Below are 12,260 nucleotides of genomic sequence, written 5' to 3'. Positions count from 1 at the left end.
ATGGGTTTTAGTTGGAAGAAAATAAACTAGACAGGCCAAGAGAGGGTGAAGGGAACAGAGGCTGAAGGAGGGACAGGGTAATCTGGAGAAAGGAAGCCTCCAGGACCCAAGCTCTTTTATTCTCTAGTAATAGTGACATCAGCTTTGTATTGGGAAGCTAGCTTAAGATCCAGCCAGTTAAGGCAAGAAATGGGCCACACCTAGTAAAGGATGTGCTTAGTGTTGATGGCAAAACCCTTTTCTTACTCAGGATGAGGCCTGGGGCTTACCAACATTAGCGCCTATGGTGCTGGGTCAAGTGAATAATGCTCATGTTCTTGTCACAGGTGGGACATGGTTTGCAACATTTGAGAGGAAAGCCCTAGCTGAAACTTTTTCTTCTCTTACTGGGGACATTTGTGAAGTCTGGGTGTCAGGCCAGAACTGGGATAGAGCTGGAGGGTACCCTGAAGACTCATGCTCCTACTCAACAAATTCCAGTAGCTATTACTCCAAGATAAATACAAAATATTCCACTGGGTAATCAAAGCCCTTCATAACTAACCCCTTTGTGTCTTTCCATTTTTCTTTATTCCCCACCATATATTTTTCCATCCAGCATTGCTTCCTGGCTATTCCAGGAAAAGATACTCCATCTCTCAATTCTGGGCATTTTCTCTATTTGCCATCCCTGAAATGCTCTCATTTCCACTTTCTGGCTTCGCTGAAGCCCCAACTAAAATCCCACTTTCTATAGGAATCCTTTCCCAATTCCTTTAGTGCTTTCACCATTTCCTAATTATCCTGTTATCTGTGCTTGTTTGCTTGGTGTATCTATTGTATGGCAAGCTGAGGGCCTTTGGATCCCGCATGCTTAGCAATTGCCTGGCACAGAGTAAGCACTTAACATTTGACTGACTTCTTATTTCAAGTTCAAAGATTAGTTTTACTTGTAGCAGGATAGAGTGGAAATGGTTGCATTCTTCTCTACAGCATCTGGTTGGGATGCTCCTGACATGTTTTCCTGGACTCTATTGTGATTATCCCATTCCCAGGATTCTTTCTCAGTTCCAGGCCCCTCCAGAAACTGTAAAGGGAAAAGTAGAAAAGGCTCATTTCTACCAATATAGAGCTGGGTTGTTTAGGTTGAACCCACCACCTGAGTGGACTCTCTGAGACGCTTTCCTTTTCCTTAGGAGCTGGGAAGAGGGAATCTTTTCCCACAAAATTGTCTTCGTATTAGGTTTGGGAAGAATTACTTCTTGAGAATGACCAGAGAAGCAATGCAAAGTAAAAAGACAGAAATCATAGCTTGGGGGAAGATGACCAGGATTTAGGAAGACCATACCTGAGTTCCAGGACAATAGGTCAGGTGAGATGGATGCATTGATTTAACAAAGGTTCCATGAAACCTGGGGACAGTGGAAGGAACGTCATCTCTCTCTTAGAGAAAAAGGTCTGTCAACTTAGTCTCGGGCTCAACGTCCCAGCTCCTTTTCTCAAAGGTGAAAAGGCAGTTCTCCCCTGATTTCTTCCAAAGACCCTTCCTCTACAATCAGAGGCATGAGACTCTGGGTATCAGTTATAAGGACTGAAATAGTTTGTGAAACAAAGAAATGGGGAATTTGGCTCCTGGATTCTAAGATCACAGGACATGAATTCCCAGCTGCTGCAAGACAAAAATCTCTTCCCTTCTTTTAGTTTGTTTCTCCATCATAAAAATGAGTTAGGGCCTAAGATTGTTTATCTAAAACACCTCACTCCTAGATAGAGTTTCTGAATAATCACATTAGGCCAAATTATGTTTTGGGGCTGATGCTTCCAACTGTCTCCATGGTACTTCCTTTACTTGGTCCTTGTGATTGATGGCACTTCCTTAGAATTCAAACCCTGCACTGGAGTTTTGCTTTAAGAGAACCAATTTCTGTCTTTTTCTTGCCCTTCCAGATCTTTGGAAGTTGCATTTTACCTTGGGGACAAATTCTTATTTGAGCCATCTTGTGCCAATAACATATCAAACTGCAGTTCCCTTGTAGGCCCTAGCAGCAGAGAGCATGATGCAGCCAGTCCTGAGAGTGGAATGCTGGTACATTTTGTTCCAGGGTGAAGGAGGAGACAGAGGCGGCAGGAACTCGGGAAATCGCATTCCCTTTATTCTCTTCAGCTACTCCACACAACCACCAGCGACACAACACTGTTTCTGACACACAACACTCAAAGGAGGGGACCCCTCCCAACCCACTGGTCTGGAAAAGAAGGAACCCTAGGGCAGTGAGGGAAAGCTGACCTGGGCCATGGGGTCTGGTGTCTATTCACCACACCTCACACAATGGCTAAAAGGACTTTGCACCTCACTGCTCTGATGGTTTCAGGTCTCTCCATCATTCAGCATCCCCAGTGCTAGCAAATTTCCACTTAATTTCACAAGTCATAGCTCTGAAATCTTAGTTGATCTCCTTAAGACCTCTAATCCCACTTCTTCCAAGCCAGTTTCCAGCATCTCCTTACACTCATGTTTCCAGCTTGCTGAATTGCCTTGGCTCCCTCCTCACCCTGGCCTCTGCTGGTGATATTTTGTTTTACTGGGGATCAGTTAATGCAGTTCTAGAATGAGGGAGGACAAGGAGCTAGCAAAATGCATCAAGTAAAGGGTGGTCTCTCCTGAAGCTCACTTATTTGACCCACCTTTTAAATGTAGCTAGCTCTGGGATGGAAAACAGAAAAGTTGGTGTTCCTGATTCAAGGCTGGGGCAAAGCCAACAGAGATGACGCTGACATGGTGTGACTGCCCATCCAAGTCACAGAGATGCATGGGGCAGCAGGGAGCACACAAAGCTGAACAGAACAGTGAACGTCATCAGCCCTGGGATTGGAGGTCCATGGATAGGACTGAGTAAAGTTTAGGGGAGAGAAAAGGAATTGAAAGGATTGGATCCAAAAGGTTCTCGGACCTCTTTCCCCTTTCTGCTTTGAAAACTCCAAATCCCAACCAGATCAGGCTCCCACCCTAAACTCTGTATTAGAGAGAAGACCCCAATCCCTCCCCCCCAACCCTATAACATGCGATCATCCTAATAGTCTACACCCTATCTCCTCTACACAGCCTACTGTACAGCCCTCATAGGACTGGTTTCTGAGAACTACCCTCAGCTACTGCTCTCCCCTACAGGACTTTCCCTGGACTATTTAGGGTTTCCCCTTACATAGCTCCTTAGGGCTTGCCATTCCTGATTACTAAAGGGGTGGGGATAACTTTTTACCTAGCTTTACAAAGATTTTATCTCTACAATTTATAGGGCATTTTTGCTTCTACTGGTTTAAAGGATTTATTTTTCCTTCTAGATTTGAGCACTTCTCTTCTTCCCTTCAGTTTTGTACAATTTATCACCCCATGCAAGTGCAAAGGGGGAAGTCTTTTCTCTTACTTTACTTACAAAGGTATACTTTTTTTTTGGTCGGGAAGGGATGTAAATCTGTAATAGCTTATCCTTACAATTATTCTATAGGGCACGCCCCATTTCAACATTATAGGGCTCTCCCACTCCAGGCTGTCTGGGCTTATCATTATGGTTTTAAATATAGAATGGGGTTTTTTTCCATATAATTTAATGCTCCCTCTAAAGTCAAGTCCAGACTCCCAGGGTTTTATAACTTCATGTAGGAGTGTTTTGGAAAGAGAATTTTTTGTCTATGTCCCCAAAAAGAGCCTCCCCCACCCCAACCAGAGTTTAATAGGAGTTTCTTTAACAGCTTTGTAGCTTCTAAGTAATTCCTAGGACTTTTTCTAAAATTCTATACAGCAGAGATCTTTAGTTTTATGGCTAAGACTTTAGGGATAGAATTCTTTTGTGCCATTTAACAAAATCCTTTCTCCTCAATGTTTACTTAAAGGGGGAATCATTCCCTATCTATTTTAGGGGCAGTCTTCTTTGAACTGTTTAGTTAGCTCCCTTAAGAGTCACATAACCTCCACCCATCTCTCCATTACAGGGTCATTTACTGTAGGCTTACATGATTTGTATTCTTTTAGAAATTTGGAAGGGGATAATAGGGGTCCCTCCAAGAAAGCAAAGTTTTATTTCTTTGGGTTTTCCCCTTCTAAGGTTTTTGGTTACACAGTACTCAGCTACCTAAAGAAAAGCAGGGCATGTAGAAGTCACCTCACTGCAAAGCCCCATAACCACAGAAGGCACCTGGGAGCCTGGAAGTAAAGGAATACACTGGGAGATTAAAGGCATAAAGGACAAAAAAAGGGGGAAGGGATTACAGCCAACTCTTGATTACTATAGGATGAAAAGTCTTTGCTTAGGAGACATTTGGGAAAGATAGGAGTGGAAAATAATAATGAAATGCCCATCAGTTCACTTTGTCTTAATAGTTCTTATAAAAGACTAGGTGGAAAATTAGGTTGTTGGATAATCTAAATTTCATTCAAATAAAGTCTGACCTTCTCTTCCCCCCAAGTAACCAAGAGATGGCTATAGTTTGAAGACTACGGGAGAATTTAGTCACAGGCTTCAAGTCTCTAAAGGGCTTTATTCTTTGGAGGATGATTAGCAGCTATTCTCTCTCTCCATAAAAGGACAGAACAAGAGGAAATGGGTTATTGCTGCAGCAATTGAAATGGAGGTTAGACATCAGGAAGAACTTCCTAGAAGTTCAGAACCTGAGAAGGGGGAGGATGGGACCGAGGAAAATTGGAATCCTTCCCTGGAGAGACTTTAGATCTGGGCAAACCTCCCTCAGGGGAGTTTTGCCACCACTAATCTTATGTAAGATTTTGGTAACACAGTGGAAACACAGTTTTTTCTAAAATATATCCTGCTGTGGTTTATGTTTTACCAAGAAAATCTTATTAAAAAAAAAAAAAAACACCTTATTTCTACATAGTCTCCTGAGATTTGTAGGGACTTTCCAATATTTTCATACTGGAATTTTTGAACTCTTACCCCCAAAAGCTTCATAGTTGGAAAGAGGTTTCCCATCCATCCTACTCAAGTATTTTACCTTCACAATTTGGGGTATTTTTTTCTACAAAGGACTTAACTGTTTCCCTTTTAATTTTATAGGATTCTCATATCCCATTTCTTTTCCTCCAACCTCCCACAAAATAGGACTTTTCTCCCATTTTTATAGGATTCTCCCACTACAATTTATAGGACTTTGCTCTTACCATTTCAAAGATTTTCCCCTCTGTGTGTCTTGGGATTTTCCCTGCTTAATAGTTAATCTAAGCTTTCCCCATAGCAGATTAACAGGGGCACATTTTCTTTGGGAGGATTCCCAATCTCTTTCCTTTGTAATTTAGTGCAATTCCCTGCCCTCTGATCCTGCCCTCTCCTCCAACAATTAACTGGGATTTCCCTCAAAGGAATCATACAGGATACATTCTAGGAGATGATTCCTCTAGTAACTTTTCAGGAAAGAGAGGAAGGCTATTCTACAATTGTAGAGAAGATGTTTCCCTGCAACTTTTTTAGGGGCTTCCTAACTTAAGAGCTTTATAGTATTTTCCCTCCCTTTCTAAACCCTATAGTTTCACAATAAGTTTCATAGTTTCATAGGGATGTCTAAAGACATATTGAGCTTTCTTCCTACAATTGTACAGGGCTTTTTCCAACTAAAATTTATAGGGTTTTTCTGCTACAGACTTATAGGGTTTTCTTCCTACATATTTATAGGGGTTTCTACCCCCAACAGTTTTTTTTTTCTCTACAGCCTTATAAAGGGTTCCCCCCCAACTCTGCAGGGTTTTCCCATCACTGATGCGTAGAAATGATTTTCTTTCAAGTGTCCTTCCTTTCCTTACAATCTTATTGGGTTTCTTCTCCTTCCCCCTATTATTTAATAGGGCAGTAAGGTATTCCCTCTCATGACAGAGAGCTTCCCCATGCCTCCTATTCCAGTCTCATAGGGTGACACCAGGATGGCTGCCCCGGTGAAGGAGAAGGGTTGTTGTTTCTGTGAAGCCTTCTCCACACTCAGGACATATATAGGGTTTCTCTCCTGATTGGGTTTTGGGGACTTCACACTGACTGCTGCTTTCTGTCATGGGGGCTGCTTCCCCATCCTGGCTCATTGGCAGTGTGGCTGGTTCTGGGAGGGTCTCCCCAGGTGTGGGGGGCTTTTCTTGGGTGTGGCTCCCTTGGTGCCGGATGAGGGCCAGGCGGTCCAGGAAAGATATGCCACAGACAGAGCAGCTGTAGGGTCGGGCCCCCAAAGGGCTCTTGAGATGCTCTAGAAGAACAGAAGAGCTTTTATAGGGCTTTTCTCCTGCATGTACCTTCTGATGCTGCAGGAGCTCAGAGCTGAGACTGAAGCTTTTTTGGCACTCAGGGCATTTGAAGGGTTTCCCACTCAAGATGGGACTGGGTCCTGCCCCTTCCCCAACACCAGTTCTATATTCAGGAAATATATAGGGTTTTTCATTTCCATGGGTGAGCTGATGCTGATGGAGCACCGAACGGTCCAAAAAGCTTTCCCCACAGTGAGAACAAATGTAGGATTTGGGGGAGAGTGCTTCTGAACTCTGACTGAAACTTTCACGACCCTCAAGGTTTTTAGGGGTTGGTCCAATATGGTCTACGCTGTCACCTTTCTCAGCACCTGGATATGATTTCCTCCCAAGAAGGGTCCTTTGAGGGCGGAGCTGAGAAGGGTGGGGAGATGGACGTTCAGTGCCATCAGTGGTTTTATACGGGTTTTCTCCAATGTGTATCCTCTGATGCTGCATAAAAATAGCCTCATCATTAAAGCCCTTACCACACACCAAACACTTGTGTGGTTTGGCTCCAGGGGGTGGAAGCAGAGCCGATTCCCCAAGCCCCACTGAGAATTTATAGGGTTTCTCTCCTCCTGGGCTGGTTGGCTCTGCCCCATCTCCAGAAGGAGGCTTTCCACCTCCATGTATTAGCCGATGTTGCAGCAGCTCAGCAGCATCCACAAATGCCTTTCCACACTCAGGGCACAAGAAGAGGTTCTCATCCATGTGGGTGCGGACATGGGTGATGAGGTTGGAGCTCTGGCTGAAGCTCTTTCCACACTCAGGACATTTGTAGGGTTTCTCCCCAGTATGGGTCCGCCGGTGCTGAATTAGGTGGGAACTTCGAATGAAGCTCTTGCCACAGTCAGGGCACTTGTAGGGCTTCTCACCTGTGTGGATACGCTGATGTCGGATGAGGGTGGAGCTCATGATGAAGCTTTTGCCACAGTCAGCACAGATGTATGGCCGCTCCCCTCGGTGGATGCGCTGGTGGTTAATGAGGTTGGAACTGACACTGAAGCTCTTGCCGCACTCGGGGCATTTGTAGGGTCGCTCACCTGTATGTGTGCGCTGATGCCGCAATAGTGTAGCACTAAGAGTAAAGGTCTTTCCACACACTGGACACTTAAAGGGGTCCTCCCGGAGGTGAGTACGCTGGTGCTTAATGAGGGTGGAACTGTGCCCAAAGCTCTTACCACATTCTAGGCACTCATAGGGCTTCTCACCAGTGTGCGTGCGCTGGTGTTGCGTCAGCTCTGAGCTCTGGATAAAGCTCTTGCCACACTCGGTGCACCGATAAGGCTTCTCACCTGCATGTATCTTCTGGTGCTTGAGGAGGTTGTGGTTCTGGCCAAAGCGCTTGCCACATTCGGTGCATTTGTAGGGCTTCTCGCCTGTGTGGGTGGCCTGGTGTTGGATGAGGTCTGAGCTGCGGTAGAAGGCACGTCGGCACTCACCACACTTGTAGGGCTTCTCGCCCGTATGAGAGCGTTGGTGCTTGATGAGGTTGGTGCTCTGGGTGAAGGCCTTCTCACACTCAGTGCACTTGTAGGGCTTTTCGCCCGTGTGTGTCCGCTGGTGCTGCACCAGGTTGGAGCTCCAGCTGAAGCACTTACCACAGTCAGGGCATTTGTAAGGCTTCTCACCCGTATGGGTGCGCTGGTGCTGCACCAGATGGGAGCTCTGCGTGAAGCTCTTGCCACACTCTGAGCAGGTGTTGGGGCGTTCACCCGTGTGGATACGCTGGTGCCGGAGCAGCTTAGACCACTGGCTGAAGCTCTTACCACACTCATTGCAGATATAGGGTTTGTCACCCCCTGAGGGCCGGCCTTGGACCAATTCACGAAGGCTGGGTTCACTGGCTGTCACTATTGGGGGGCTGTTCCAAGTAGTCAGGGCCCCCCATTGCCAGCCTGTCTCACAGGCCTTGGTCCAATCAGAGGGGGTGGGAACTGATTCAGAGGCTGGATTATCCAAAGGAATCTCCTCCAGGGGCATCTCTGGGGGATCCTTGAGTTCTGGACTATGGGGTGGGTCTCCCAAAGGCATTTCATCCCCTGATCCTTCTGGCTGAAGATTCTCCTCCTCATTTTCACTTCTAGTACCTATGAGAAAAAGGGAAAATCCAAACTCCAGTCCCTCTCAGAATCCAAGGGTCCAGACCCAATATATCCCTTTGATTTTCCCCTAAACCTGTTACCCTCCCAGAACCCTGACAATCTACTCCCCATTCTGTCTCTTGTCTTAGGACCACAATTCTCTTCTTGTTCCCCTCACCTTTATGACCATCTCTCAGGCTCTCCTCGGGGCCCTGGAGATCTGGGCCCCATAACTCTGCCCCTTGCTCCATCCTAGAGATCAGGGCCGGTGTGGGGTTCAGGGGACCCTAGGGAAGGAAAGAGATGAGAATGTGACAGGGCTGGGAACTGATTTTTGCATAATGAAGACAATCGAAGGATTTAAATGTGGTGTGAAAGTTAGACTCTCTGGTTATATTCATTTTCTCTGAGATTCAACATTCCCTTTCTTAAGCCTTAATACCCTATATCTCTGTGTTTTGCTTCTCAGTTGCCCCTCTTTGCTCTGGGCCAATTTCTTGCAGTAGGTTTTGGTTTTTCAAGAAACTAGTAAGGTAAATTAAGAAGCCCAATTAAAAGCTCATTAGGCATAAATACTTTGAACTCCATTGTGGGCTCAGAAGGCACTGGACCTCCCACAGTGGAATGGGGGAAGGGAAAATATGAGGTTCTCACCCTACACTATAGATGCCTAGAGGCTGGGAAATCAGGCACAGTAAACCTGTTATTTCACCAATCAGGGAAGCTCATTAAGGCTCTAATTTTTCTTCCTTAATAGAGCTGCTAATTAAGGCCAATAAATGTTTCCTTTATGAGACTTGGAAAGAGCTGTGGTTGTCTTTGACATTTAAAGAGTTAAAAAAAAAAAAAGATTATTTGCCTCGGGGAGAACAAATTTTCCAACGGTATAGAAGTATTTTCCCCTTCCCCGTTATTCAAGTTTTAGGATAACCTCAGAGACTCAGGTTTGGCTTGCTGATCTCAAGCAGAGCAGGAAAAGTTGCAGTAGGAAAGTATGATTATACTACTTAGAAGGAGATGTATGAGGTTATTAAGCACCGCCAAAGGAAGGCAAAAAAAGTTTGTTTTAAAAGAGACCTCTCATGATAGCTATTGGACCATTTCCTATAGACTGAATAAAGTATATTTTTGAACTGGAGAAAGCACAGACCTTCTTGGAAGCAAAGGAAAGGATAGCATGACCTAAAGAAATGCTTCACATCTGGGTAAAATTTCAATTACTTTCTGCTCCAAAACAGGATTAAATTATATGAAGAATCAGAACCAAGATAAAAATTAGGTAACTTCCACCTGTCTTTTCACAGCTTCATATTCCTTCTCAAGTTTGTTTTTTTTTTTTTCTGAGACCAAAAAAGTGTGATGCTAGTTCTACAAATGATACTTAGGGAGCAAGACACTAACAGCTAGAAAGAGTTTATATGAAGATTGCAAAAAAGGATAAAAGGGAGTACGAGTGGCTCCAAAGAAAAGAGATGGCCAACTGTAACTAAAAAAATAAATGCTGGTGACTACATATAAGAATGAAAAAACAGGCTACAAAAATGGTAAAGGTAATTTTGGGGAGGAGAATGATAGGCACAGTCAGTGGCATGTTAGAGCCAATTCCTACTAGCTATGCTGATTATTACATTTTCACTGTAACCACTGGTACCTCAGAAATTAGCATATGCTTCCAATCAGGACTTATAGTTTTGTTGTCTAGACTTACTTAAGAGATGGAGAAAATGTTAATAGCGTAGATTAAATTTAAAAGTGTGTCATGCATAAATGCCCCACCAGCCAGTTGTTAAACTTTTATCAGCATACCCTTGCATATAGGATATGTTATATACATATTCTTGTGCTTGCATGGAAAGGGGAAATCTTAGAAAGTCCAAAAAAGAGAAATGGTGATGGAAAAAGAGCTGAGATATCAAAGAGGAAAAGAAGAGGGCTATGTTGACTATATTCTATCTTTTTTCTCTTCTCCACAAAGGGCAGACTGCAAGGGAAATATTACAAAGAACAGTAGAAGGTTAAGTTTCAGAAGCAATTCTTTACCCCTCAAGATTTTTTTTTCTTAGATTAAGAAAAGCTTCCAACTAATGGATGCTTGGGAAAGAGTAATCCTATCTGAAGACTGGAGAAGAGACAGGATAACTCCTTACCATCCTCTTCTCAACACTTTGATTCTACAGACTTCAGAAGAGAAGATTTTCTAATTGCCTTGATGCGTATAAGTTCTGAGGAGAAGTGGGAAGGGTTCCATATGTATACAAAGGATGGACTGGCAGGAGATCTGTAAGTATGTATGTATGTACACACATATATATATGAACTGGAATTACAAACTCAGTGATCCAGTGAGGAAAAGAAAGAATTAGTGAAAAGCAGCATTGGGCTTAAGTAATGAGTCAGGGTGACTCAGGGCAATCCCCAGGCCCACCTAAGGAAGAAAATGATGTTTAAAAAGCCCCAAAGAACAAGAAAAGGAGGAGAAGGATGACCAAAGCACTCAAAGTTTTTCAGATTTCTCCCTTAAAAGATCTACGGAAGCCCCAAAATGAAGGAGGTGGAGAAATAAACATCAAAAGGAGAAAGAATCATCCTCAGGGTCACCCTGAAAAAAGGGACAGAGAGAGGAAAATTCAGCCACCCTAACCTCCAGGCCCTGACTCATTCCAATGCACATGACTCTTGTACCAGAACTCAGGAGTTCTATACCCTGCCCGCCCGCCCCCCAACCCAATTATTTTCTAGTAAGTCTTCCAATCTACAACCACACACAGCTCCTGACGCCACCAGTAGTCCTTGCTCCCTCCTCAGAACCCAGGTCTCCTTTCAGAATTGAAGCACTAAAGAGATCCTGCCCTGTACCCCCCAGTCCCTCTTTAGGTTTAATTCCATTTTCCCAGAATGCTCAAGCCTCTAGTCCTCCCCATCAGCCTAGACCCCCTCTTCCTACCCAGAATCCTCTAGCACTTTCCCTCTCTCCCTCCACCCTAACAGCCCCCGCCCCCCACCCTGGGGAACAGGATGAGGAGAGGAAACAGCTTCCAGAACCCAGGTGTCCGACTTCCCAGTCCTCCCTAGGTTCTTTGTCTTTCCCCCTCAGGCCACTCAGGCCCCTCTCGACCGACCCCACTTCCCAAGAACCCAGGTGTCCCCGACTCACGGCTCTGGGGGCTGGGAAAAGCTGAAAGGCAGGATACAGCCCCAGGGGACTTAACCCCTTAAGTATCCTGCCTTGGGGTTTTGGCTAGATGCTGAGGACTCTGGGGTCCTTCTCAGGGGGCGATCCCAGTCTGAGGACCCGGGACCAGTTCAGGGTGACTGGGACGGAGCAGGAAGTGACCCCAGCTTCCCGGGCCCCTCTAGCCTGGAGTCAGAGCGCCAGCTCTATGGGATTTAACCCTTCACTGCCCACAGTATCAGAAAAGAGGGGAATGGTGGAAGTCAGGGGGCTGGGAATCGGTACTCACTCTTACATTCAAAGAAAAGAGAGGTCGGGAGGCAAGAGCATGAGGACTTTAGAGGCAGGAAACGGAGCTTAGGGAGAAACTCAAACACTTGAAAACAGCTCCAAATTCAATTCTTCTCATTTCTAAGTAGAGCATGGCAACATTTTCCAGAAAACTGGCTATCTGATCCATCTGTGCTGATTTTCCTGGAGATGTATCAGCAGTAGCTTATCCCTGTTCTGGATCCAAACATGGAGAAGGACATGGATCGACTGAGCACAAGAGCTAAGAGCAGAGGGTAAAAATGCTGATATTTATCAGAAAGGAACACAGGACTGACAGCTGATCCAGGGACCAGGAAGCAGAAGGCAAAGGATAGTATAGAAGGAGATCCTAAATATTAAATACTAAATACTTGTTCAAATTAAATGTTTAAGAAATATAAAAAGATTTGATAATATAAATAAATGAGTACTTGAT

General features: G+C 44.7%; 1 protein-coding gene across 2 annotated transcripts; it reads right to left on the bottom strand.

Annotated features, from left to right (window-relative positions):
• Positions 1–2,111: 2,111 nt before the first annotated feature.
• Positions 2,112–12,041, bottom strand: ZNF629 (zinc finger protein 629). Of its 2 annotated transcripts, XM_051998945.1 has the most exons (3): positions 11,495–12,041; positions 8,519–8,627; positions 2,112–8,346 (listed from the first exon to the last, which is right to left on the bottom strand). In XM_051998945.1, the coding sequence occupies exons 2-3, from the start codon at positions 8,589–8,591 to the stop codon at positions 5,888–5,890; spliced, it is 2,532 nt and encodes an 843-aa protein (XP_051854905.1). In that variant the 5' UTR covers positions 8,592–8,627; positions 11,495–12,041; the 3' UTR covers positions 2,112–5,887. The 2 variants fall into 2 exon arrangements, with proteins under 2 accessions (XP_051854905.1, XP_051854912.1); XM_051998952.1 differs by lacking the exon at positions 8,519–8,627.
• Positions 12,042–12,260: the final 219 nt, after the last annotated feature.

Source organism: Antechinus flavipes, chromosome 1 (genome assembly GCF_016432865.1).
Source record: "Antechinus flavipes isolate AdamAnt ecotype Samford, QLD, Australia chromosome 1, AdamAnt_v2, whole genome shotgun sequence".
In the NCBI taxonomy this organism is placed as follows: Eukaryota; Metazoa; Chordata; class Mammalia; order Dasyuromorphia; family Dasyuridae; genus Antechinus; species Antechinus flavipes.
This window is presented reverse-complemented; position numbering and strand designations above follow the sequence as displayed.

Bases quoted from the DNA above. Each gene is read 5' to 3' on its own strand.
- ZNF629 (XM_051998945.1), bottom strand. From the start codon at position 8,591: ATGGAGCAAGGGGCAGAGTTATGGGGCCCAGATCTCCAGGGCCCCGAG. The intron at 8,347-8,518 runs GTGAGGGGAACA...TTTTTCTCATAG, and splicing joins CCTGAGAGATGGTCATAAAG to GTACTAGAAGTGAAAATGAG.